This window comes from Eretmochelys imbricata, chromosome 15 (assembly GCF_965152235.1).
Source record: "Eretmochelys imbricata isolate rEreImb1 chromosome 15, rEreImb1.hap1, whole genome shotgun sequence".
Lineage (NCBI taxonomy): Eukaryota > Metazoa > Chordata > Testudines > Cheloniidae > Eretmochelys > Eretmochelys imbricata.
In genome coordinates, this window is record NC_135586.1 from 27,201,173 (window position 1) to 27,227,292 (window position 26,120).

At 37.4% G+C, this 26,120-nt stretch overlaps 1 protein-coding gene across 4 annotated transcripts; it reads right to left on the reverse strand.

Moving 5' to 3' along the window:
* Positions 1–2,467: 2,467 nt before the first annotated feature.
* Positions 2,468–25,969, reverse strand: RSRC2 (arginine and serine rich coiled-coil 2). 4 transcript variants are annotated; one of them, XM_077834644.1, is made up of 10 exons: positions 25,834–25,969; positions 19,060–19,216; positions 18,047–18,090; positions 13,873–14,063; positions 13,064–13,207; positions 8,419–8,541; positions 7,855–7,934; positions 6,709–6,938; positions 5,116–5,205; positions 2,468–3,105 (listed from the first exon to the last, which is right to left on the reverse strand). In XM_077834644.1, exons 1-10 carry the CDS (start codon positions 25,837–25,839, stop codon positions 2,926–2,928), a joined length of 1,245 nt encoding a protein of 414 aa, XP_077690770.1. In that variant the 5' UTR covers positions 25,840–25,969; the 3' UTR covers positions 2,468–2,925. The 4 variants fall into 4 exon arrangements, with proteins under 4 accessions (XP_077690770.1, XP_077690769.1, XP_077690772.1 ...); XM_077834643.1 differs by having other exon boundaries at positions 6,709–6,941; XM_077834646.1 differs by lacking the exon at positions 25,834–25,969 and adding an exon at positions 17,107–17,184 and having other exon boundaries at positions 13,873–14,085; positions 19,060–19,155.
* Positions 25,970–26,120: the final 151 nt, after the last annotated feature.

Genomic DNA, 26,120 nt, shown 5'->3' on the forward strand with positions numbered 1-26,120 from the left:
GTAGCAGCGCAGAAGTAAGGGTGGTATGGTATGGTAATGGTATTGCCACCCTTACTTCCATGCTGCTGCTGGCAGAGCGCTGCTTCAGATCTGGGTGCCAGGCCCTCTGCCGCTCTCCAGCCGCCCAGCTCTGAAAGCCAGAAGGGTGGCAATACCATGACTCCCCTACAGCACCCTTTTCGGTCAGGACCCCTCATTTGAGATATGTTGGTCTCCCACATGAAATCTGTATAGTATAGGCTAAAAGCACACAAAAGACCAGATTTCTTGGGGGAGACGAGATTTCACGGTCCATGATGCGTTTTTCATGGCCATGAATTTGGTAGGGTCCTAGATAGAAGAACCAAATTGTCTTGTAAAGAAGGTTCTCCTGTCAGTCACTGACTGAAAATAGCACATTCTTCAGTATGGGAAATTTTTACAACTTCTATGGATTGAGAAGCATAAATCTTTATATTCGAATGCTCCTTTCCTCCTACTCCCAAATAGCTTGAACACTTACTTCAAAGAAATAGAAATTAAGTGAGAAGTAACGCTCTTTTACACACATTTAATCTAATACTCATTTTGTTCCTGCTAATTGGTTAGAAAAATACAAGTTTAATTTGATAAACTTCTAACTTTTTCAACAGTGAAATTACTCTCAGAACTTTGACACAGAAATGGAACATACCATTTCTTAGTCTGTTTGAAGTCAAAATGGCCAGTATTCGGAGCAATTTCTTTATGAGCAAATCCTGTTTAGGAACTTTGGAAAGTTGTGGAAAGAGGAATTTCTCCATTTCAATACTTAAGTTTCATGATTCCATATGTCTGTGATAAATACATTTCTTCTGTTTCAACAAATCTATTAGAGCAGTGTTTTTCAACCTGTGGTCTGTAGACCCCTTAGGATCTGCAGACTATATCTAAGATTTCCCAAAGGGACCACATATCCATTTGGCATATTTTTTTTATATTCCACAAATGAAAAAAGATTGAAAAAAATCACTATTAGAGTTTAAATTAAACACACAATCACAACAATAGTAGTAAGTCTTCTGTGACGAATTCTCTATTACTCAATTTTTTTTATCACAATGAAAATAAAGCACAATTGCCTTTCATTGCCCAGCACTCCAGAATTTTGGTCTTTTGGTACTTTCAAGGATGTGACATAATAGGATGTTAATTCAACTTTTGCTTATTTGTTGGAGATGGAAAACTTCTTCCACTTGCAACCATGCAATTCTACACACGATATTCTGAGAAGGCATACAGATTTGTGCCTGTAGCATTTTAAGTTATTTTAGGAAACAGACTAAATTGGAATGCTCACTTAAGAGAAAACACAGGAGGAAAGTTTAAATTTACCCACTACTTCTCCTGTTCCCCATATTTAATCTCCTCAATACATTTTCTTTATTTCTTTCCCTATACATTGAAATGTTTCCACTGTATCTGTTTGAGAAAGGAAACCAATTTTGTATTGTCAGTTTTATTCACACAGTTTTATATCACTTTACAGTAACCAAAAAAAAAAAAAAAGAGAAAAACCTCAGCCAGTCCAGTCTTCAGATAGGCCAAGGGTTAGACCAACCATGAGAATCACACATCTTATAGAAGCATAAGTAGTCATCTAAAACTCAGACTAACAAACTGATATGGCAATGTGTGAGCTACTTTATCATTTCAGCAGAAGGTTTGGGTGGGGTTGTGGGAGCAGCAGCAGGGTTCTGCATTTCTCCATTCCACCCCCATTCCAAGCCCTCTTTGAGGTGGTAGAACAGACTCTTGCCTCACCCTGTCTGTAATTCCTTGTTCTCCAGCTGATCAAGGCCTTCCTGCTCCTCAGCTTGTGGCTCCCTATTTTGGCCCAAGAGGGAGAGGGAAACTTGTGCCTCTCTGCCACCAAGTGCAGGGCTCTGCTTGTAGGTCCAGCATAAATTAAATCCACTGTATGGGGTGTTGTCCCAGCATTGATTTATGTTGTGGTCACGGAAAAACACTGATTTTTTCTGGTGTAAGGGTGTAATTAATTAGAGTACAAAATTTAGCAAGTGGTAGCGTCTTTGAATCCAAGCAATGGAGAGCATCTACCCAACAGGAGACTAGGGAGGAAGGGGGTTTGGCTAGGGATGAAGGAGTAGCTCAGGGAAGTGGTGTATTTCACTCTCATGAGAAGACTGATCCCTTGCTTAGTAGGTGCTGGGTTTTCCAAAACCTGCTAATACATTGGGACACATTATGTACACCATAGTAACAGTCAAGCAGAAACTGACAAGTTAAAAAACAAATTTTCCGTACCCATTACTATTATTTTAATACCACTCCTCTGACATTCACCTTTTTTCTTATTCTACTACAGAGCTCCCTGTGCTGAAGTAATAGCTGGAAATTCAACATAACTTTTAAAAATTACTTATGGGTGGGATAACTTAAAAGTAACCCATTAAAACAAGCTTTTAAGTAAACTTAAAAATAGCAGTTTAGAGAAAAACATGTTTATTAACCAGGTTTTTGCACTGGATTAATGTGCCAATTGGCCAATCTGCTAGATAACATCTACACAATGTTTCTTTCATGTTTCAAGAGTTGAAAATAACTGTACAAGGTTAAAGTACAAAAGTACACAAGACAGTGGACACGAAATATCCATGTATGAGTTTACCCCAGCTGCTGCTTTGTTTGAAAAAGTAGAACTTTAACTAAAAAATACTGTCCTTCTATAGTTCTGTCAAGTTTAATGGAAGTGGGTATAACCTGATTACAACACTAACACCAGTATCACTGATCTCATATTTACAGAAAAATTGTACTTTTTCAATAAATTAAAGTCAATGCAACACCCATGCAAGCTAGAATGCTAGCTTTTTGGTGAACAAGGACCCAACCTCAGAACGGGAATCATTCACAAAGTCCCAGACTTTAAAATCATGTTCTTTTTCAAATTGCATCCATTCCTCGCATTGAAGATGTAAACCCCAATCCCATTCCTCTTTGTGTATGAGTCTGTGATCGTGCCATCTCATATTGTGCATCCAGATTTCTGAATACTTCTTCCTGTTGCTTCAGAGTTTTATAACTTTCTTCATCAACTGAACTACAACCAGCTTCATCTTCACTCTAGAAATTAGACAAGTGATTTATAGAAAAAGATTAAAATATTACTATTTAACAGTCAAAACATTAATGTATTATAGCTGTTTTTTAAGCTTCATACAAGACCTTTTACTTGGCTGTTTGTAGCAGCTGGCAATAATGATTAGCAATAATATGAACTACGTGCCAGAAGGGGCATTCAAGTGTAATGACATTTAGCAAAATTGATTTTAAGTAAGTTCCCCTCACCTATGAAAAACATTAATATTGAATTATACTAAACATCTGCTCAGCTTTAAAAAAAGCTAGACTGAAATCAACATTTGGATATTTAACAGTAAGGTAGAACAATTTAAAGTTGGAGGTGAAATCCAGTAACAACTGGAATTGTTTTTTCTAATTTACTAGTCTGATCATCACTTCACTCCCAAATAATAAAAACATGTTTCTTCCTTATTCTCAATGGATTTTTTTTTTTATTAGTACAAAGTAGGGCTGTCGATCAAAAGCAGTTAACTCATGCGATTAACTCAAAAAAAAAATTAATCGCGATTAATCGCACTGTTAAACAATAGAATACCAACTGAAATTTATTCAATATTTTCGATGACATTTTCATTTATATATTGCATCGTATTGTAATTGCTTTCAAAGTGTATATTATTTTTTATTACAAATATTTGCACTGTAAAAAACAAACAAACAGAGGACATGCTTCCATGCTGATGATGCTCATTAAAAAGTGTTAATTTGTGACTGAACTCCTTGAGGTAGAATTGTATGTCCCCTGCTCCGCTTTACCTGCCTTCTGCCATATATTTCATATTATAGCAGCCGCAGATGATGACCCAGCACATGTTTTTCATTTTAAGAACACTTCCACTGCAGATTTGACAAAACGCAAAGAAGGTACCAATGTGAGATTTCTAAAGATAACTACAGCACTTGACCCCAAGGTTTAAAAATCTGAAGTGCCTTCCAAAATCTAAGAGGGACGAGGTATGAAGAACACTTTCAGAAGTCTTAAAAGAGCAACCTTCTGCTGGTGGCATCTGACTTAGATAATGAAAATGAACATGCATTGGTCCACACTGCTTTGGATTGTTATCAAGCAGCACTGAAGCATGTCCCCTGGTATGGTGGTTAAAGCATGAAAGGACATATGAATCTTTAGCGCATCTGGCACATAAATATCTTGTGACACCGGCTGCAACAGTGCCATGAGAACGCCTGTTCTCACTTTCAGGTGATATTGTAAACAAGAAGCGGGCAGCATTATCTCCTGAAAATGTTAAAGAAACTTGTTTGTCTGAGTGATCGGCTAAACAAGAAGTAGGACTGAGTGGAGTTGCAGGCTCTAAAATTTTACATTGCTTTATTTTTGAATGCAGTTTTTTTGTACATAATTCTACATATGCAAGTTCTACTTTCATGATAAAGAGATTGCACTACAGTACTTGTATTAGGCAAATTGAAAATTATTTCTTTTGTTTTTTTACAGTGCAAATACTTGTAATCAAAAATAAATACAAAGTGAGCACTGTACACTTTGTAGTCTGTGTTGTAACTGAAATCAATTTGAAAATGTAGAAAACATCCAAAAATATTATTGTGATTAATTTTTTTAAAATCACTTGACAGCACTCGTACAAAAAAGAATAATCTGAATTAAATTTATATACATATCTGCAATTACTAAATAATACGTTTAATAACCCTGTGTAGCTAACTACGGATGGTGAATATTGAGTTGAGTTAAACTACAATGGTTTCTGTTCCAAGCCATGACAGACAATTTAGTCAGAATCTCCTCAAAGCAAGTTCAAGAACTTCTACTTGAATTGGGAAGTATTTCTGATTTAAATTCACAAACAGCATCTTAACATGAATTCAAGTTTTAAATTTTGGAAAACCCCAAAATGTGGTTTCAGCTATTTTTAAGCAATTTAAATGGGTATCAGTCAGTCATAAAACACACTCTTAAGGAATGTTAAGATTATAGACCCAAATACAAAGAAATTCAGAACTCCATACCTTAATGCCCATTAGTTTTCTGAATTTGACATTTTGGTCCTTGTTTCCAAAATTCAATTTCTCCCATATTTCTGCAGACTGTGATTTATCCTACAAGAGTAGGAAACAATTACACAAATTTAAAAGTTTTTCAGAACATTTCCAATAAAGTTACAACTCAAGTAGTAACAAACAGACAGAAAGATGCCTTAAAAAGATTGACACTAAGGGGTCTAGACAATGGCCTACTTTGGTGGTATTATTCTCTATTGCCATATAGAAGTTCCCAGTTCAAACTTTTAGTCCAGGTCTGGTGTTGTAGGTCAAGAAAGGGAGGAAGTGCTGTTGAAACACTAAACCCTCATTATAACTGCTCAGAAGCAACATTTCTTACAACTAAGCAGGAGTTCTGATAAGCTCCAGAAGGGAAGCTGGTTCATGATTATCCTTCCCAGATAACACTTACTGCTTTGAACATATTGGTGGTGACAGACTGAGTCCCCCTGAACTTCTTTATTGCAGTAGAGCTGATGGGACATGAACATGTGTAGTTTATTTTTACTATTATACTTTATGAGACACTGGAGTTTTTCTGGCTGGCAATGTCTCTTATTTTGTCCAACAGCATAGTTTGAAGCTTTCGCTACTTTTCAATCTTTCACTCTATAATAGACACTAAGTAGAAAGTGAAATTTGAAAAATCCAAATATAAAAAGTAACCTGAACTTTTTATTAAGGTAATTTGGTGGCAATGAATCTGATGTACCACAAACTCTTTATAGCAACATATGGTGTTTACAACCACTAAACACTAATACCAAATCCTTGGCACTGGAAGGTGGAAAGTTGAAACTCTACTCAAATTCAACTACCCTCAAAACCTTTTATTTTTTAATTCAAAGATCTGTATATTTGTAAATACTATTATAAATGTGACAGCCTAAAACGAATAAGGATTTAAAGACTACAAATTTGCAATTTTATAAGCACAAAATTGTTATCATATTAATGTGCTGCTTTATACCCAAGACATTGTTTTCTAGGCTGCAGAATTCATTTACTGTAAGCCTGCAGTGTGCCAGAAAAACAGCTTATCCAAAGTAAATAATCCAACTTTCACAGTGATGGTATGACAGAAATAATGTTCGGGGGGGGGGGGTGAGGGGGGTGTCAAAGCAGGATAACAGGCTGCATAAGCATTATATTTTAATTTTGTCAGAACGTTACTTCATGGAAACCAAGAGCTTTTACTTCGTGTCTTTAGGCTTAAAACAGGCTGCATATCCCATAGCAAAGACCATCTTGCAATTGATATTTACTTGCAACCTTTATGCAACCCAAGAAATTTATTTTAAAATTTAATTATGCCTTAGGAGCAGTCTGGGTATCTGGGTTCTTATATGGCCCCCATCACTAACATCTGACATTCAAGGAGTAGGTCATTTCTTATTTCCTACACTCCAAATTTAATGTTGTGCTGTTGCTAACAGAAATAGTCAGTGTTAACAAGCAATTTCATTCTTCTCAGTTTAATCTTGTCCCACAGAAAGCAAACATTTTAAACAGATTTATATTAAGATGCTTCCACACTAAAAGTAGAAAAGAGAGAATTACCCCTTCTTTTTTCCCTTGCCAGAGCATTTTCCGCTTTTTCTCCTGCTCAGCAAACTTCATCGGGTTCACTGCTGCTGGGTTATAATAGCTAGGTACTGCTATTCCAGTCTCTGCCAGTGCTTTTGCTTGTAGTGCTGCCATTTGAGCTGCCATAGCTATTTGAGGAGTTACTTGTGTTCCTGACGCCAGAAGAGCAGCAACATTGATGACAGAACCCCCAGTGGCAGCAGCTGCTGAAGAGAAAGAAAAAAAAAAGGGGGGGGGGGGAGAAGGTGGAGGGAAATGAAAGTAAACGTTAAAGTTTTGAATAAATTTTCAACACGAGGAATAATCAGTTAGAGCAACACTCCAGTATAATTTTAGCAATTGTTTCTACCTTGCATTATTAGAAAATAGATGGAAAACGTAAGGATGAGACATGGGATACACTTTAGAAAATAGCAAGGTTTATGTTAAAAATGGAAGTCTGCAATGAATTTTAGTGAAATGGAGTTAATTTAACACTACATTAAAACTCCCCATGTATTCTTTCAGACTATTAAAAAAAACTAGGTATACCAAGTTCACAAAATTTGTTTCTGAACCAATAGCTAAAAAAGAAGAACTGCACATCCCTCATCACTTTTAAACAATGAACAATTAAAAGCCAGAAGATAGTGATGCATACTTTTTGGAATAAGTATAATATGTAATATAGCACTTGACTGGAATACCATATGGGAAACTAGAGCACTATTCTTCAATACAATTCTCTCATTTCCTCGGCCAACAGGGGCTCAGGAATGCTCTTGGGTGCTTGTTCAGGCATGGGGTGTGGGAAGTGTCCCCCCTCCAAATAATTAACATGCAGAGTTCTTGTTATCAAGTCATCCTCAGGATGGTGATTGTGGTGCTGGGCACTGACGGAAACAATAAAATCCCCAACAGGAAGTTTTCAAACATTTTCTCATGCAATTGAACACCATATGATCCAAGTTACCATAATTAACTACTGAATAAGGGAAAAAGGGTTAGAGGTATTTCAGTTGGTTCTGCAAAACTGTTTAAGTCCAAGATCTAACAAAGCTACATCCTATTTTTCCTCCCCTTACTGTTCCGTACGAATACTTTAAGTAAAAAATTTATTTATTTATTTATTTATTTTACCAGCAACGATTTCCTGTTGTTTCTGTTTTTCAACCATTTCTTTTTCTCTCTGTTCTTGCAATTTCTTTGCTCTTTCCAACCTACAAGTGATTTACATAATAAAAAAGTAATTGAAACACATTAACATGCAAAAGATTAGCAATACTGGTCAGCTTCCATACAAATGTCTATTATTTATGTAAGACAAGTCAGAATCAACATGAATTTTACCATTATTTACACAGAAACCTGGAAGCTCTAAGGGGAAACTAAATTGTAAACATTTAAAGATTTAAAAAAAAAAAAAAAGATTACTGATAGTAGCAAACAGATGCTTAGCAGCAGTAAGGAAAATTCTAAGTAAAATTTAACACCACACACAGGCACCAGTAGTGAATTGGTGGTCTTAATCCAGTCTTAAGTGGATTTGCTGTTCAAATCCCCAAAGCCACAACTGGCATTAACTGGCTGATTCCAGTACTGTAAAAAATCTTGTACTGTCACTATTTGCACTGTCCTTAATAGGTAGAGAAAGTACTTCGGTCTGTAGTATTTGTTAGGGTTTTTTTAAATGAAATTGAGTACCTTCTGGCTAATGCTTCCTGTGCATCCATTGCTGTGTTTCGCCCCCTAAAAGGTGGTGGACTTGGACTTCGGCTGTGACTCCTGCTGAACTTTCGGGGTTTTTCAATTCTCTTCTTTCTTTCTCTGTAAGTGACCATATTAATAAAAAGATCCATTAGTCACTGAAATAAATCCATGTGTATTTAATATTCCACAAATAATTTACCATTAAAATCCTTCAACTGCTTTCCAAGGACACAGTGGAGAGTTAAAATGTGGGAAGCACAATTACAAATATAAAACAATACATCGGTGGGGCGTGGGGGGGAGTGAATAAATTAAAATACTGAGGCCATAATTCTGTAATAGGGGATGTTAGAACACTCAATTCTAAGAACTGAAGTTCCTCCTTATTCATCTCTGACTGAAATCTACAATCTAGAGTTCTTATGCGCTATGAAATCCAAAATTTTAAATATGACATAACAGATGCCCATGGGAGCCTCCCTTTTTGAACCAATATCTTAAGATTGCCAGAAACACATGAAGTAATGGTGTGAAATTCAATAAAATGATTGGGGAAGAGTTCCATACCCCACCCAACACTAACAGGTCGATGTCTGTCCTAAAAATATTATTTTTGATGGGGAAAAGTTTGAAGGAGTAATTTACAGTAATCTAATAATTTTATGAATAGGTCACTATCATGTCAAATACTAGATATTACTACATCTTAAAGTGAAGTAGGAAAAAAAACCTTGATAAAAGGTCAAAAAGCGAGCTTAGCTCTGAAAAAATGCATGGCCCTCTAGAGGAGGAATGGTTTTACATACATAGGAAAAACACTGGTCTCGGTACAAGAAAGCAGGATAATAATAAATCTGCAAGATTTCAAAATTGCTAACAGAGGCCCTATCTTGGGTAGTCACCTATCACCTGTTGCTTTGCAGATGCTGTGTTCTGACTGGATGATTTTAAACCCTAATAGACTTTCCTTCTGAATCTTTAGACATAAATGAGGAAAATAACTCCATAGATATTTTTTGGCAAGTAGTCCTGCTAAAACTAAGAGCTGTAAAATTAAGATTAAGTTAGAAGAGCACCTTGAACCCAGGGATTCAGAAGCTTATACAAATACCCCTGAAGGGGAACACTGCTCATTTGGAATTTTTATCCAGTGCAGAGAACTCTGAAGCATGGATTTTCTGAAGGCTAGTAAACTGACAGGAAGCTAATTTCAATTATAGAATATTTGGGCACTAAAGAAAAATGTTAGAAACTGGACACCAGTTCGTCTGGTAAGCCCCTTCCTCCCCAGCAATATAATTCCTGATATAAAGCATGATCGCTTTCTGTTGACTGTAAAAAATATTGCTGCTAACCAATAGCTGCTCAGACACAATGTGAAGCACAACTACCACCGATTCTCTCATCCAACATCACTGATCACTCGATTACAAGACATCGAAGATTTATTCCATTGCAAGGCGTTTGACAAGAGGAACGTTACAACCACCATATCCTAAATTTCTGAAAGTGCTTGACAAGCAGCAAATTGCAGAGACAGCACCCCACATGGCTCTTAAATAATGCCACAGACAGACTGAAAGTATTTTAAGATGTACAGTGACTGAAGTTTTTGCCATTTAACATTTGACATTTAATGAAGCATAAATATAAGCTGTGATAAGGAATATGGCTGGTTGGGGACAGAGCAGCTATTTTAAATATTCTGCTCCTTTTTTTCAAAGCTGCACGGATTGCAAACAATTTGCAGTGAACTAACTCTATCTGAGTAAAGTTACAAAATACATCAGTTTTCACTAAAAAAATTAATGGAGAACAAAAGAGGTCAGTTTACTATCTCATTAGAAGAGATCACAGTCAAAATACTGACTCAGGCACTGTGAAACTTGGCACAGAATTGTATCATTCATCAGAATTGAGTCAATCCACAGCATATGTTTCAGAGACACCTGCATACCTGTCATAACACCAGTTATCAGAGACTGATCAATGATGTGCCCAACCAAGGTATCAAGAAAATTAAAGAATTTTAACTTCTGTATCTGAGCATTTTAGAGTTGGAAAATGGTTACTGTGTGCTTTATGCACCCCATTCAGATCTGAATCTGAGCGAGACAATGGCAGAACTGCTACCAAGTTATAAATACCAAAAGACAAAGAGTTCAGACTCATCTAAGTGCCAAAAAGAAAGCTCACTTGGAAAACTGAGACTGGGGAGTTTCTTGGAAATGGTCACCAGTAACTCAGGCTTTGACAACTATAAATGCTGCGCTGTATCACGGCGAATGCAGTATTTCATAAATAGGAGGCTTCATTTTGTGGTGGAAGTATAATCATGTCTTGCTAATTAAATTTTTGTTGGAGCTCAGTCCAGTGGTTTTACCTCAAAAGACTAACTGAGCTCAGATGTGATACGAAGGCCCCAACTGCTGTGAGAAAAAGCACAAGAGTTGTGTGACCCACACACACTTTATTTCAAATATTAATGACTCATTTTTCCAGGATTTTGATTACGTCTGAATACAGCAATCACCAAAAAAGTGGATTACTGTCATGATCTATTGCAACCCAATACACTGCATATTTTTGATTGGCAAGGTCATGACTAAACTGAAAGCCCTTTATTTTTCCTGCACACTTGCTGCTTGGTTTCAGTTATTTTTTAACTCAGTTCTTGAAGAGGAAGCAAGAATACATGCATGGGAGTGTACATAGGGTCATTAAAATATACGAAAGACAGCTTTTAAATGATACTGAATTGTTTTTGTTAAATACATGCAGTCTGTAGTTTTAGAACTCTAAGGGAACTGACACATTCCATTCTCCATATTCCCCAAAAAAACCAGTTTAAAATCCTACATTAAATATCGGCAGGAGCATGTTCATTATGTCACGTATGTCCCCTCAGCTGTCTTCTGAGAAGTGCATGTTGAAATAATATATCTTTGTGAGAAAAACCATACTATTGAATTCTGTGGCTGATCAGATGAAGTTTGCTGAATATTTCACAAGTGTCATTGTAATATTACACCAGAACCCTGATTTTCATAGTGGAACATACTGGGACACTATAAACTAATCTAATGCTAAATAGTCACTACAGATTTCCAAACTAAAGTCATTACCTGAAATATTTGGGTTACGTTATAAGGATGGGAATTTGAATATTTCAGAGGATCTCAGAGAGCTCTGAGGGTGTATCACTTTCACATCTATGATTCACATGTTTTTTACCCAAGTTTGTTGAACAGAATAAGCATCTACCACCTATTTTGGATCAGAGCTTGCAGCAAATCATTTGTTTTTTCAGAACAAAAACTGCAGCATATTATGCAAAAGATGGCAAATACAACTAGATTCTGATATTCTGAACATTCATGCCTTATTCTGCTGGTAGCTGGCTCCAATGAGGCAAGAGTCTCACTGGGCAGCAGACAGTAGTAAAGATGGTATTACTAAATTTTTCATGTACTTAATTTTGAATTGCAATAAAATAAGTCTCAGTGAGTTTATCTTGAAGTTCCATAGGCAAATTAGCATATTAAACACACTACTAAGAATACAAGTGCACTATCTCAATACAAGCTAAAAAACAAAACACAACAACCACCAAGGACCGCAAAAAGCTCCAGATCTGTCAAACAAACAAAGCTGTGGAGTCAAGTGCACCAGATATACTGAGGGTCAATATCTTTGATAGCTAGTATTTTCAAGGTGGGTAGCTCCCCTTTCCTGAAGTGTGTTTTACAGAGAAGCACCATCTGGAAACAACAAGATGCAGATACAGTAAAGTTATTTTTAACAAGCACTTTGGCAATCTCACCACTCTAGTAACATCAAACAACAAATTTTGTTGCCTCTTTCATTCTGCACTGTTCTTTTTCTTTTTGAGTACTTTATACTCCAAGCTGACTAACCTGAAAGCGTGGCATGAACAGGTTAGACTGAAATATAAAGCGAGCTTGACCAGAAATAATTCAGTCAAAAGTAGTTCAAATGGAATTACACATCTATCAGCAACAAATTATACTTCGTATTCTATACCATCATCCAACAGAGGATCTTAAAAGTGGTTTACAAGTTATTCTCTATAGCTCTGCACTTAAGTAATTCCATTTTATAGCCATGGGAGTTGAAGTCTAAAAACATCATGTGATTTTTCCAAGGACATATTGCAAAGTTGTGGCAGAGATGGGAATCAAAGCCATAACTTTGGACTTAGATCTGCACTTTTAACAAAGCCATCTGTCCTCTCATTCTGTGGGTTCATATTGTTTTTCAAAATCCTATAATCTATACTGTCTCAGATTATAGGGTCCCCCCAACAATCTTTAACTTGTGGGGTCCCAAGACACTTTTTTTAAGTTATACCATGGAGTCATTCTCCTAAAAAAAGGTGAGAACCCAACTCTTAGATGGTAAGCTCTTTGGGGCAAATGCATCATCTTATGAATTTGTACAGTGACTAGCACACTGGACTCTCTAGCTATTAATGCAATAGAAAGCTATTTCCATTAAATTATGCCATTTCAGTTAATCTGAACAGATTTTAAAATGTGCTACATTTGAGTGGTGACAAAGTCTCTGTGGTCCAGTAACAGCATTTACACAAATGACAAATTAAGAACATAATACTTACCGGCTTCTGCTCCTAGTCCTACTTCTGCTTCTACTTCTATGTCTGTGTCTAGATTTTGATCTAGAACGAGATCTTATACGGCGTTTTCTCTCTCTGCTTCGAGACCGTGACTTTTTTCTATCACGGCTTCTACTACGATGACGCCTGAAAACATACATTCCAGTAATAAAGTTAGTATCTTGAACAATTTAAGAGAGGGATATGAAAGAAAAAAACCCCAAAGACTACCACTATAAGAAAGCCACTAGTTCATTAAGCAATGTTACTCATTAATACTGATACACAATATGTTAGTGCAGTAACCAGACAACATGAAAAGAGCATTCCAATGCAGGAGTCCCAATTTTCAGAGCTTACTTGAGTTGCTTATCTAAGACAGCAGAACTCTAATACCTTAAACACAAAAAAAGGAAAAGCAATGCTCTGACAGTAGGAGAAAATGTACGGTCATCGGTGCTTAGGGATTAAATATTTATACAATATACATTCATTGCATAAATTAATATGCATATGTTGGATTAATTTTAGACACTATCTATATCAAGCCTTAAAGAGGCTCAATAACTTTACTATCAACTCAGGAAAAAAAATCTGGACTAGCATTAAATGCACTGCATGATAAAACGGGAATCTTTGCTACTTTAGAGGTAACATTCTGCAACAAATCTGTTTTTTTCAAAAACCCAGAGTTAGACACAATTCAGCTGTACACAGGAAATCTAATAAAACTCCAAAGCACTCAATTTTTGTCAAGCACTTGAAGGATAAAAGAGATTATTATTCAATAATCACATATATATACAACTTACCTTTCACGAGACCTGGATCTTGAATGACTTTTGCCTCTTGATGATTTCCTTTCTTTGCGTTTGTGTCTGTCCTCACCATTTTCAGATGAATTTAGGCTCTCTCTTCCCTTGTCAGAAGAGTGTTCTTTTTCATTGTGGTCCTCAGATTTGTGTTTCTTGGAGGACTTTTCTTTGGACTCGTGTCTTCTTGCCTGTTTTAAGAAGAAGTTGGTTCTTTCAGGAAGATAGTGCAACAAAAAGAGTTAGTATGGTATCAGAAGATAAAAATGATATGTTGTGATGCAACATTAGTAACCTTAGGAGTGTGGCTCAGTCAAGGGTGATGGCTATTTTACTTAATACCATCATCTACCCAATGTTGCAAGTACACACTATCATTTCCCCCACCACCTATCTTAGGTATTTCTAAAGCACCCATCAGAGTACAGCAGAACCCCACTTATCCAATCTAACTGGGACCAGGGCCAAATCAGATAATCAGAAGAATGGGAAAGTGCAGGGCAGCACCATCTTGCGGATACAAGAGAGACCGCCCACTTCCGGACCTATGCACGCTGGTTGTTCGGTTAATATGGAGAGCCAGATAATGGAGGGTCAGATAAAAGGGGTTCTACTATATTATTACACTGTTTCCTGACATGACAGTTCAAAGCATTACAAGGAAAACAGTGTTCATCCTCAGTTACTGGTTACACCATCTATAATGGAGCAATGCTAAAAACCTAGCACATTTCTGTCTCTACCAGTGTCTGAGCATGTATATACACGCATATACATATTTGTAAATAAAGTACATTTAATATGTCTAGAGACATACCATGTACACAAGCACATTTGTAAACCCAGACATAGCTTCAGACATACATATAACAACTTTTTATTTGAAGTTTAACAATTCTTCTACCCATGATTAAGTACGTACTGATGACTTAAACTAAGGTGTTTATTAAAGTTAAATTTGAGGCCTCACACTTTAGTTTAAAATGGAGATATCCTGCAATGCTGCACTGCAATTTTTTTCTGCATTGCCTCTTTTTAAAGCAGGCTCCTCTTCCTTCTATAGCTGCAGTGCCAAAAGTACTTTGGCAAGGTCAGTTCTGATTTTTATCAGTTTTTTCACTGGAGACTAAACCATGACAAACAATTTTTCTTCTTAATATATCCAGCTTATTTACTAGCTGTTTCTAATACAAAATACTGTAGACCATTTAAGAGTGGTAGCCATGTTAGTCTATATCAGCAGAAAGAACGAGGAGTACTTGTGGCACCTTAGAGACTAACATTTATTTGAGCATAAGCTTTCATGGGCTAAAGCCCACTTCATCAGATGTACACAGTGGAAAATACAGCAGGATATCCATCTATCTATACATACATACACACACATACACACACAGAACATGAAATAATGGAGGTTGCCATACCATCTCTTAATGAAACCAATCAATTAAGGTGGGCTATTATCAGCAGGAGAAAAAAAACTTTTGTAGTGATAATCAGGATAGCCCATTTCAAACAGATGACAAGAAGGTGTGAGTAACAATAGGGGGAAAATTAGCATGGGGAAATAGTTTTTACTTTGTGTAATGACTCATCCACTTCCAGTCTTTATTTAAGCCTAATTTAAAGGTGTCCAGTTCGCAGATTAATTCCAGTTCTGCTGTTTCTCGTTGGAGTCTATTTTTGAAGTTTTTGTGTCGGAGAATTATGACTTTTAGGTCTGTAATTGAGTGTCCAGGGAGACTGAAGTGTTCACCGACTGGTTTTTGAATGTTATAATTCTTGACATCTGATTTGTGTCCATTTATTCTTTTGCATCGAGATTGTTCGGTTTGGCCAATGTACATGGCAGAGGGGTATTGCTGGCACATATCACATTGGTAGATGTGCAGGTGAACGAGCCTCTGATAGTGTAGCTGATGTGATTAGGTCCTATGATGGTGTCCCTTGAATAGATATGTGGACAGAGTTGACAACGGGCTTTGTTGGAAGGGTAGGTTTCTGGGTTAGTGTTTTTGTTGTGTGGTGTCTGGTTGCTGGGGAGTATTTGCTTCCTGTTGGGGTGGCTTTCTGTAAGCGAGGACTGGCCTGTCTCCCAAGATCTGTGAGAATGAGGGATCATCCTTCAGGATAGGTTGTAGATCTTTGATGATGCGCTGGAGAGGTTTTAGTTGGGGGCGGAAGGTGACGGCTAGTGGTGTTCTGTTACTTTCTTTGTTGGTATGGCAACCCCCATTTTTTCATGTTCTCTGTATATATCTTCCTACTGTATTTTCCACTGCGTGCATCTGATGAAGTGGGCTTTAGCCCACGAAAGCTTATGCTCAAATAAATTTGTTCATCTAAGGTGCCACAAGTACTCCTCGTTCTTTAGACCATTTAAGTCATTTTAAAAATCGAACTATAATCGTATAGCAGTATCAGCGCAAATCCTACGTTTTTGAAATACAGTCATTTTACAGGTTCAGCTACATCTGCTCTAACCTAATATTGAACATTTAAATATCCTTTTCCCCCAACTACCTATTTATCACTTAAAATAGTCAAGCCTGGAACAGACTTGTCATAATTAGATAATACCAACAATAAGCTTTTAAGATGCTTTCACCCAGATTCTTTAAACTTTTGCTGGTAAATTTCAAATTTTAGAAATGTACTAGATCCTTCATTACACACATTTCTAACAAACTGGAAATATCTTTGCTATTTTTACAGTCTATTATTATAGTTTTAGCTCATAAAATAGCTATAATATATGGAAATATAGTTGAGTTAAACAGAAGTCTATTTTTAATGTCAGTTACTTAATACTATTCACATCCATGAATACAATGCAAGACATTTTGACCTATATATTCAGAAACAGCTACTGATGTTTTAGTCTTTAGTTTGGGGTCATTAAACAACGTTAAGAACCTGCAATTCCCAGCAAAAACAATCTGAAAGCTAAGATGTACCATGAGACACTATCCAGGTGACCTATTCATGAAAAACCTGCTCATCAATTAAATCAACCTGCAAGATGTAAAAGGTTCACTGAGACCTAACAGTATAGTAAAACGCTGGAATTACTTATAAGTGAAGAAAAAAAACTTTCTGAACATTTAGTGTAATGAGAATTTTTTTTTAATTTCAGTCTTCTAGACATACACTCAGTAATAAAACACCATTACATCCCATAACTGATTTAAGATATTTTTAAGGGAAATATGAGTTTGAATGACTAATAGTTACCTTATCATGAAGTAGGCTTATAATTTTGCTATCTGAGTCTGGAGCGTCTTCAGTTCAGTCTCTTCGCGCATTAGCACGCTGAGTATGATTTATTATAGAAATGTTATCATGTGATCTAAACAATATAGTCAATTTCACAAAAACTCCTAAATTAATTGTTACAGAGCTTCCATTGGGATGGGGGAAGGGAAAGTTCCTGTCCCACATTAAAATTTTAGGAGTTCCCCATCTACCCAGCCTATTACTGCCCCACGTGACAGCCTCCCTCCTGGCTACTTCTGCTGTTCCTTGTTTGCTCCTTTCACCTCTTCTCTGGTAGGTAAGTCAGTTATCTCCAATGCACCATTGCTACTGCCTCTTCTCATTCCCCTTGCCTTCGATTTTTAAAGAAGCCCTCTGTGAGCTCTTTGCTGTCACAGCCACACTTCCAGCTGACTCTTGCTGAAATTGCTACATATGTAATGCTGCAGCATTCCTTAAAACTCGAAGTTGCAATCATCAGAGTTTAGTCAGTGGGGATTTCTTTTGAAGAAATATCCTGAGGTAGATGGGTATTCAACATTGAGACCCCTGAGCAGGGGTCAGGCATCAGAAGACATAAGGCTTCTGGTTAATGGAAGCTCTGTGAGATAGTCACCAAGAACACCAATTCTACTTCTCCATATGAAATTTTAATTTGGCTGTTTCCACAAGAAGTTTAAGTTACCAGTTTCTGAATGCAATTTTGCTATAAACTATTACCTTCTTGTCAAAATGATGGCTTCAATCATGCTTCACTATGATAGGTACTCCATACCCATTTAAGTTTATGAGTTTCCAATGGTTTTTTTGTACTTACCATAAAGTCATTTATATATTGTTTTACACACACGCACATGACTACAAGATACTTTTAAAGATGTATTGTACAATTACCTAAGCACTACAAAGTGTTAATTACCTCTTTGCTTCTGCTCCGGCTTCTGTGTTTTCTTCCTTCGTTATCTGAAGAAGAAAATATTTGTTAGTTATCAAGTAAACATGAACTTTCTTGTCTAGTTTTATTAGTTTATACTCATTTAAGTTACATTTAGCTTTTCTACCCCACAAAGTCAATAATAAAAGTTTAACAAAAGTTAAAAACTATACTTAAAGACTCCTTATCTATGTTAGAAACCATATTATCAGAACAGAGAATTTTTAAAATTTGTTTCTTTTCACCGTTTATGCTATTTACTTTTGCCTGATTAGTTTGTTTCATACTTACTTCCTGATCAGCTAGAACATAATTGTTGTATTTAGGATATAAACCATGGAGTAAAGTGTCTTAATCCAAACACATCTAACAGAAGACATTTACACATCAGGTTTTCTAACTATTTCTAATACTTATGAGTCGCCAAGAAAAATATCCATTGGGCTTTGGAAAAATATTCAATTTTTATTTTCAGCACATGAATCATTTAAAAAAGTTAGCAAGTCTCAGTACAAAGTATTTCAAAAACAGTGTCAGGCTCAGAATTAGTAGAGTTCCAGACTTTCAGCTTCTCAGTCTTAAGCCACCAGCACCAGACTTTCGAGAGCAACCTTTTCCAAAGCTATATTTTAAAAATAGAGATTCAAGTTCTGCAAGTGTGCACGTTTCTATTTTAGAGTATTTTTAAACATTGTATTCTACTATAAGAAATTAATTAAATTCAGGCAGATATGACTAATATGTCAGTTTTCTTCAAAAGGATGTGGACAGTCACACAGCCAGGATGAAATTTACATGTTTTGCTGGTAGTGAATCCACAGGAATCAAAAATTTTGTTCTCTATCAGAGATAATTTATAACTTGCTTCATTAACTTATTTGCACATCTCCAGAACTTCCTGAGCCAGGATCAACTTTATACACTATGACAGCATTTTACAATCTGTTATAATAAATACCTACACAGGTAAAGCGACATCACTTTGAGATTGACCATACCTGACTTCCGTTTTCTTTCCCTTGAGCGTGAACGCGATCTTGAGTAATGATGTTTTGAGGTTCTAGGAGAATTAGATGCATCTGACTGTTCCTTTTTCTTCTCTCTCTCTGGGGATGATTTTTCTGGGGCTATTCCATCTCGTTCTGTATCGCTACCCTACATGGACAGATTAAAATATTTTAAACTTAAGATCAAAGATTTTTTTCTTTTTAAATTCAAAGAGAAGATAATGAGATACACTAGCACATAAGCTGCTCTTTTTACCTTGGATCTTAAAGTGTTCAACTAAATCAGACATCTTTTAAAATTAAAACATTCCAGGATGACTTGATTTTCTATCTAGTGAATGTTATGGATACATAATCATTTTGTCTCCATGTTTGTGTACTAAAATGACAGTTGCTCTTTGCACTGTTATCAAGATACGCTGCATCCAGTCTAGTGTGGAGAACAGAATTACTAAGAACATCACCCAAAACCAGCATAACCATAAAAGAACAACACTCTTAAAGAAGAAGATTGGACTTTCATAAATGAGCTGGGTTTGTTTTCTTTTTAACTTTTCAGTGAAAAATTGTCACCTTCTGAATTGTTTGGTACACATTTAATTTGTGTACCATTTGAAGTTTTTTTGAATTTCTCCAAATTATGTTATTTATCTGTGCATCCTAATACTGCTTTTATAAATTCATATCACTAAGGTTACTTCTGGTGCATGATGCTGTACAACCAGGCCAGAATAAATCATGTTATGAATCAGGGCACAACAGAGCTAAAACATGGTGCTCTAAGCACCAAAATCTGCAATGCAGAATTGGCCTCAAAGAGACATGAAATAAAAAACAAAACAGTATCCTTACAGAGCTCCAAGCTACTAAGTGTTAAACAATGGTCAGCCATATAGCAGTGCTACTATTAAAATATCATTCCATGTGAAATGCGTGTTTGTAAGAATAGGAGGGATCCATACACATTGTGTCTCAATGATTTCTGTATCAGATCTGCTCAGTTTGCAAGAACATGCTTTTTCCACTCTTCCCCAGTTTTGTTGTCAGCTCCATGAACTCACCTTGCTATCTGACATTTAAGATGAATTCTTTCCATTTCATGCATCACCAGCAAGACATTTTGCAAAGCCAGATTATGCCTTCATTTGCACCTATGCGCTCTCACTGATTTGTGGTTCTGACAGGTGAAATGAAGGCATAATCAAACCTGTGAAGACAACTAAGTGGCAGAGATTTCACTGAGGGCATAATTTGGCCTGAAGAATGCGTTACTGGTGACAAGAGGGACAGAATCCAGTTTGACTAAGCCCAGGGTGAGTTTGTCTGGCTGACAGAAAAGCCATGCTTTTACTGGCAAACTGAACAAAACAGATGTAGAAATCAGTTAGACAGCAAATACGGAACACTACCTTGGTATTTTTTTGTTTGTTTGTTTTAAACAGCATCAATTTCAGGGATAGAACTAGATTTTAACAGGGAGGATTTAAAAACCTAATGATTTAACAGCGGGAGGGAGGAAATCAAGAAAAGCGGGTTATATCCGTTTTTTTCACTGTAAATTATTGTAAGATTTTCTTTTTTAAAATAAACCTATTTGAAATGAAATCTGAATTCAGTACAAAATATGTTAAGGCCTAAACTCATTATTTTCTCTTACAACATTAAATTAAAAAATTAATCTGCTGAATACATGAGACTATCAACAACTTTGAATTAAAGGCTCCTTATCTACATAAGGAAAGAATCGGGAAAAAAAAAATCTTACTTTTGAAGTCAAGCTTTTTAAATATGGCACAATAGGTCAGCCTAAATAATTTAGGAGACTGTCTCATTTTCAAGAGAATCAAACAAGACTAGCAAAATAAGATCCAATCACCCGGCATATCTGAAAATTTTCCTGGGAGGACCTGAAATAGTCTGTTTAATTAATTAATTAGTTAATCCCTCTGTTTAATAAATCATTGAGTTCTAAATGTGAAACAGGCTTTGATAAGAAGTTTATGTATCCAAAACATTAAAGGTTTTGTTGATTAAAATTTCTTTTTATATGCTGTTGTGTGTAATTAAATTAAATTCCAGTCACCATCCTACTGCAGCTTGACACAAATCATAACTAAAAAGTTAATTATTTAGTAAATAATCAATGTATCATTCACCATTTTCTAACATACTGAAATGTACAATTAATAAGAATCTGAAAATATTAAGCTATATAATTGCTTAAATAGATGTATACAGTTATACCCGCCTAGGTTGCAAAAAGATGTACCAAATCTAGTCTAAAAGCTCTATTTTGTTGTAAATCAACATGTTTTAATGGTTATATCAACCAATGAGAATGCACCTTTCTTTAGAAGATAAAGGAAGTACAATGGAAAAGTTTATTAAAATCTAGGTTTTCCACTTGGTGATTTAAATCATTATTTAAATTGCCTTAATTTAAATCAATGCACCCTGCTACTTTAGTTATTCTTCTGATTATTCATGTAAAAACAATGCCACAGTAAAAGCTCTTTTATCCAGCAGTTCACCAACTGGCAAGCTCTATAAACCAGCATTTCTGATCTGCACTGAAAGTCCAGTTGGTGCAGAGCCAGCAGAGGTGTGGGAGGGGCTGCAGGGCATGCTCTGGGAGGAAGTTTGGGTCCAGGAGGGGGTTTGGGGCAGTGGGTTGGGGTGCAGGAGGGGCTTGGGGTACCGGCTGGGGGGCACTCACCTCCAGCAGCTCCCCGCCCCTGCCGTTGCTGGCAGAGGTGTGGCCAGATGGCTCTGCTGCCTCCGTGGCTCCCAGCCCATTGGGCCGGGCAGTGCCTGCAGACAGAGGCAGTGTGCCTGCTTGCAGAGTCGCCTGGCCGCACCTCTGCCAGGAGCAGTAGGGGGCGGGGAGATGCCAGAGGTGAGTGCCCCACCCCATCCAGCACCTCAAGCTCCCCCCCTTCCCCTCCCAGAGCCTGTGCCCGGCAACCCCTCTCCCCCAGCACTCCAAACCTCTCCCTCTGAGTTAACCGGCATTTTTAATTTACTGGCACCCCCCACTCCCTCAGCATGCCGGTTAAAAAAGCTTTTCCTATATATAGTGTACTAATGGTGAGCTTTTTTCATCTGTGACATTACACAGTCCTTTCACATCTCCTCAATATTCACAATTCACATGCTTTAGCCCACCCACTCCATGTTGTCCAGGCAGCTACTCTTTTTTCACTGCTTCTTCCCTTCCACACCAGCATCTTTGCAAAATTCTACTCAAACACTCGCCTGGGGTGAGAAAGCAAGCAAGCAATTATTATTTTTCTATTATCAGGATCACACCACATCTCTCTCAGATAGCATTTATTGTAAACGTGTAACGCACAAAAATGTATTTTGGATACGAGGTGTCCTCCACTTATATATCTTGAAAAATCAAAAGAAATTATACACATGATTTTCAAGATACAGCATCCTCCACCTAGGTACCCAAAATAAATGTTTGTGTACTAGTCTTTTCAAAATTTGATATTTGGAAATTCTGGTTTTATATTGCTAATATACTTATATTAACAGAGCATTAGTCCCCAGATTGAATATCTTGACTTTTGCTTGTCTAGTCATATTTAACTCTAAAGTTCCCAGCCCACAGGAAACCATGGTAGACCTTTAGATAATGGAGCATAACCCCACATTTGCCATTCCATCAGTCCTTGGCATTCCAAAGCTCTCTAACTAGTTTCTCATACTTTTTAGAGAGAGTGAGTGCTTCAGAGTACTGTTGGTACAGTGATCATGTGGGATATTTGCAGATGCCCACAACTAATGAGTTTCACAGAATGATTTATATTACGGTGTCAAAAAAATTTCTGATGTGTTTTATTTTCAACAACTCAACCAGTGTCTGTTATTTCTTCAGTTGGAGTATATTTTTAAGATGTATTTTAAAAAGCTGACATTAAATTTTAAACCCATTTTCTTTGGAGAATAGAGAGATGAGGGGCTGAAGTACCAGTCAAACAATTTTTTTTTTAATTTACTGTCTTTTTTGCTGTCCACATACCATGCCCAGCAGAAAATATAGTAAAACCTCAGAGTTTCAAACACCAGAGTTACGAACTGACCTGTCAACCACATATCTCATTTGGAACCAGAAGGACACAATCAGGCAGCAGCAGACACCCTCCCCACCCCCAAAAAGAAAGGGGCAAATACAGTACAGTACTGTGTTAAACTACTTAAAAAAGGGAAAGCAGCATTTTTTGTAAAGTTTCAAAACTGTATTAAGTCAATGTCCAGTTGTAAACTTTTGAAAGAATAACCATAACATTTTGTTCAGAGTTATGAACATTTCAGAGTTATAAAGAACCTCCATTCCAGAGATGTTCCTAACTCTCTGTTCTACTGTAAGCCTATTACAACACTGTTCTCCAGTCCAAAAAAGCCTTATTATTCATGTCCAAAATTGCTCATCCACCACTCAGCAAAGTAAGGACACTTCTACACTACACAGAAAGGCCTGAATTCTGCAAAAACTTAGGTGCAGGCTTAACTTCACACACTGCGAGTAGTCTTATTGATTTGAGTTGTACTATTCACAATGGGCAAACTTAGCCACATGTCTAAGTCCCTGCAGGTATCAGGGCCTAACTGTGAAAGCAAGCTATTGCTCAATGGACTCAATGAGCTGCATCATAAAGCTAATTCATGTATGTGACCCAAGGACCTCTTAATTCCAACAGGCAAAGGGTTACAGAAAGGTCATGAGTCTGGTTTGTACCTTACGTTCATTAAAGAATATGTGAGGTCTCAAATCAAAGCTGCTGTCACACCGGTCTGTGAAACATATACACAGACACTATGCAAGGAGCTATGTTTTTAAAGTCAGTATCGAGGTATTAATCACCAGCAAAGGTGAAAAACAGGTTTTCCTCCAGACAGGAGGTAAAAAGTGTGTGTCTCTCTGGATGTAGATTAAGCAGTATACACTAGCAGAAAGATACCCATTTACATACAAAGTTAATGTTAATGAAGTGATGTGACATCAACAGGGAAGGAGCACACAGTAAAAACAAGCCAAGGGTGGGTTTTCTGTCTATGAGCAAAGACAATGAGGCAATGATGACATTCCCTCATCCTGCACCTAGAAAACAAAACGGACAATGTATTTACTATAGAGAACTTTAGGTGAGATAAAGTTCTTTAGATAGGAGATTAACCTGGTAGTTAAATTTAGTCTCTAGAAAGTGTGTTATATTGTTTTATATATATAAAGTATTTGCTTCCAATATTCTTACTCACCCTGAATCTTCGATAATATATTTTTGTTTTCAATGTAAACATTTTGAAGTGCTTAATGTTAAGCAAAGTCCTGATCCTGAGTTGAATCTTACAAGCTGGGGTGTTCTGTTCCCTTAGGAATAACAGATCTGGTAATTGTGTGTAACCTATGTCAGGGGCTGGCTATCACAGGGGAACACTTCAAAGGCACTGGAGTACAGGGATTGTTAAACTGCAAGGCACAGTAATGGCTGGCATGGTCAAGACAAGTGAGTAACAGGCTGGTGCATGTTAGGAAGATGACACCGAGTTAAGTACAACCAAGACTTCCTCACACTGGAGCAAGCAGGTAACAAGGTGACTCCTAATTCTGGGTACCCTGAGAACCATCACAATGCAGCTCTGGGGTGCATAGCAAATCTAAGATTCTCTCTACTCCCATAAAATCAAAAGGAGTACTTGAGGCACCTTAGAGACTAACAAATTTATTTGAGCATAAGCTTTCATGACCTACAGCTCGCTTTTTTGACATTAATTTCCTTCCTATATGTGACAGACTAAATGATTCACATAATCTGACTTGTCAAATACAAAATACCAATTTTATAAATGCAAAATGATTCTATGAAAAATAGAGAAAGTTAAGTTTTTCTTTACTTTTACAGCCAAAATTTGCAAGACATTAGTGATTTCTCCTAATTAGAGAAAACTTGAAGAAACATGGCTTTCAAAAAGTACTATGCACACCCAACTTCAAGAAATCAAGTCCCTTTAAGGCAGCTCACGTTTGGTGCACCAAAAATCCCTATTTTTGAAAATCCTGCCTATGTTAACTTGCCTACTACATTTTCCTTCTTCGTCAGTTATGTTTGACTTGCATCTTAAAAGTTACAAACACGAATTTTTAAATCAGGAACAGAGTACAAGATTAAAACCTCAAGCTTAACCAATACTTTAACCAAAAAAGCAAATCCCCCCTCTTAAGAGCCGCACATATAAAAGAGAAAAGGCGAAAAAGAAGTCTAAGGGAATCTCCCACTAAAGCTACCCATCGGGACAGGTTTTGAGTGCGTTTAAATACTGCGCGTTAGAAAATATGTTCAGATATTAGGTCTAGTCCCAAACATGGAGAAAGGAATAAAGGGGCGGGGAGGAATAGAGGGATCCGCCGGGACGCGAAATATGGAGAGTCTGGACTTCAAGGCACCCCCTCCCCCTTCGCAGGAGCACCCGCCCCTGAGGGCCAGCAGGTAGCTAAGCCCAAAACAGACGTCCCCAAGACTCTCTGCTTTTCTCGCAAAACCGGGGCGGGAGGGGGGAGAAATAGAAACTTCTGGAAGAAGAGGCGAAAGTGGCAAGTGGCCTCCCCTCCCCCACACCGAAGCCTATTATGGCGCCGGCAAGGGGAGGAGGCGGGCGCCATTTTGTCTACGCGCGCATCCAGTTCCCCCGACTCAGATGCCCCCATTCCTCTCGCTTCCCCGCTCCTTAAAATATCCCATGATGAGCAGCACCTACCGCCATGCTCGAGCGCTTGGGGTTTCGCTCCCCTCACAGGCTCCTCAGAGGGACCCAGCCTCCCTCGACGGCTGCGGGCGACTCTACAGCTCACTGACTGAAGGAGACAGACCCCGCCCGCTCGCTCCAGCGCCTCCTATCGGGTACCCGGATGTAACAATGGCCGAGGGAGGATAACCGCAGTGCATTCTGGGGATGAAGGCGGAACCTGTTACCTTAGCAACGGCAGTAACGGGCCAAGCCTAGTGGGCGGGGGGAGCGATAGTTAGTTCCTCGGGCGCGACTTT

Excerpts from the sequence above, each read along its gene's own strand:
- RSRC2 (XM_077834643.1), bottom strand. Across the intron at positions 7,935-8,418 it reads CAGGAAGCATTAGCCAGAAG|GTTGGAAAGAGCAAAGAAAT; the intron begins GTACTCAATTTC and ends AATCACTTGTAG. Across the intron at positions 6,942-7,854 it reads ACAACAGGAAATCGTTGCTG|CAGCTGCTGCCACTGGGGGT; the intron begins GTAAAATAAATA and ends CTTTCTCTTCAG.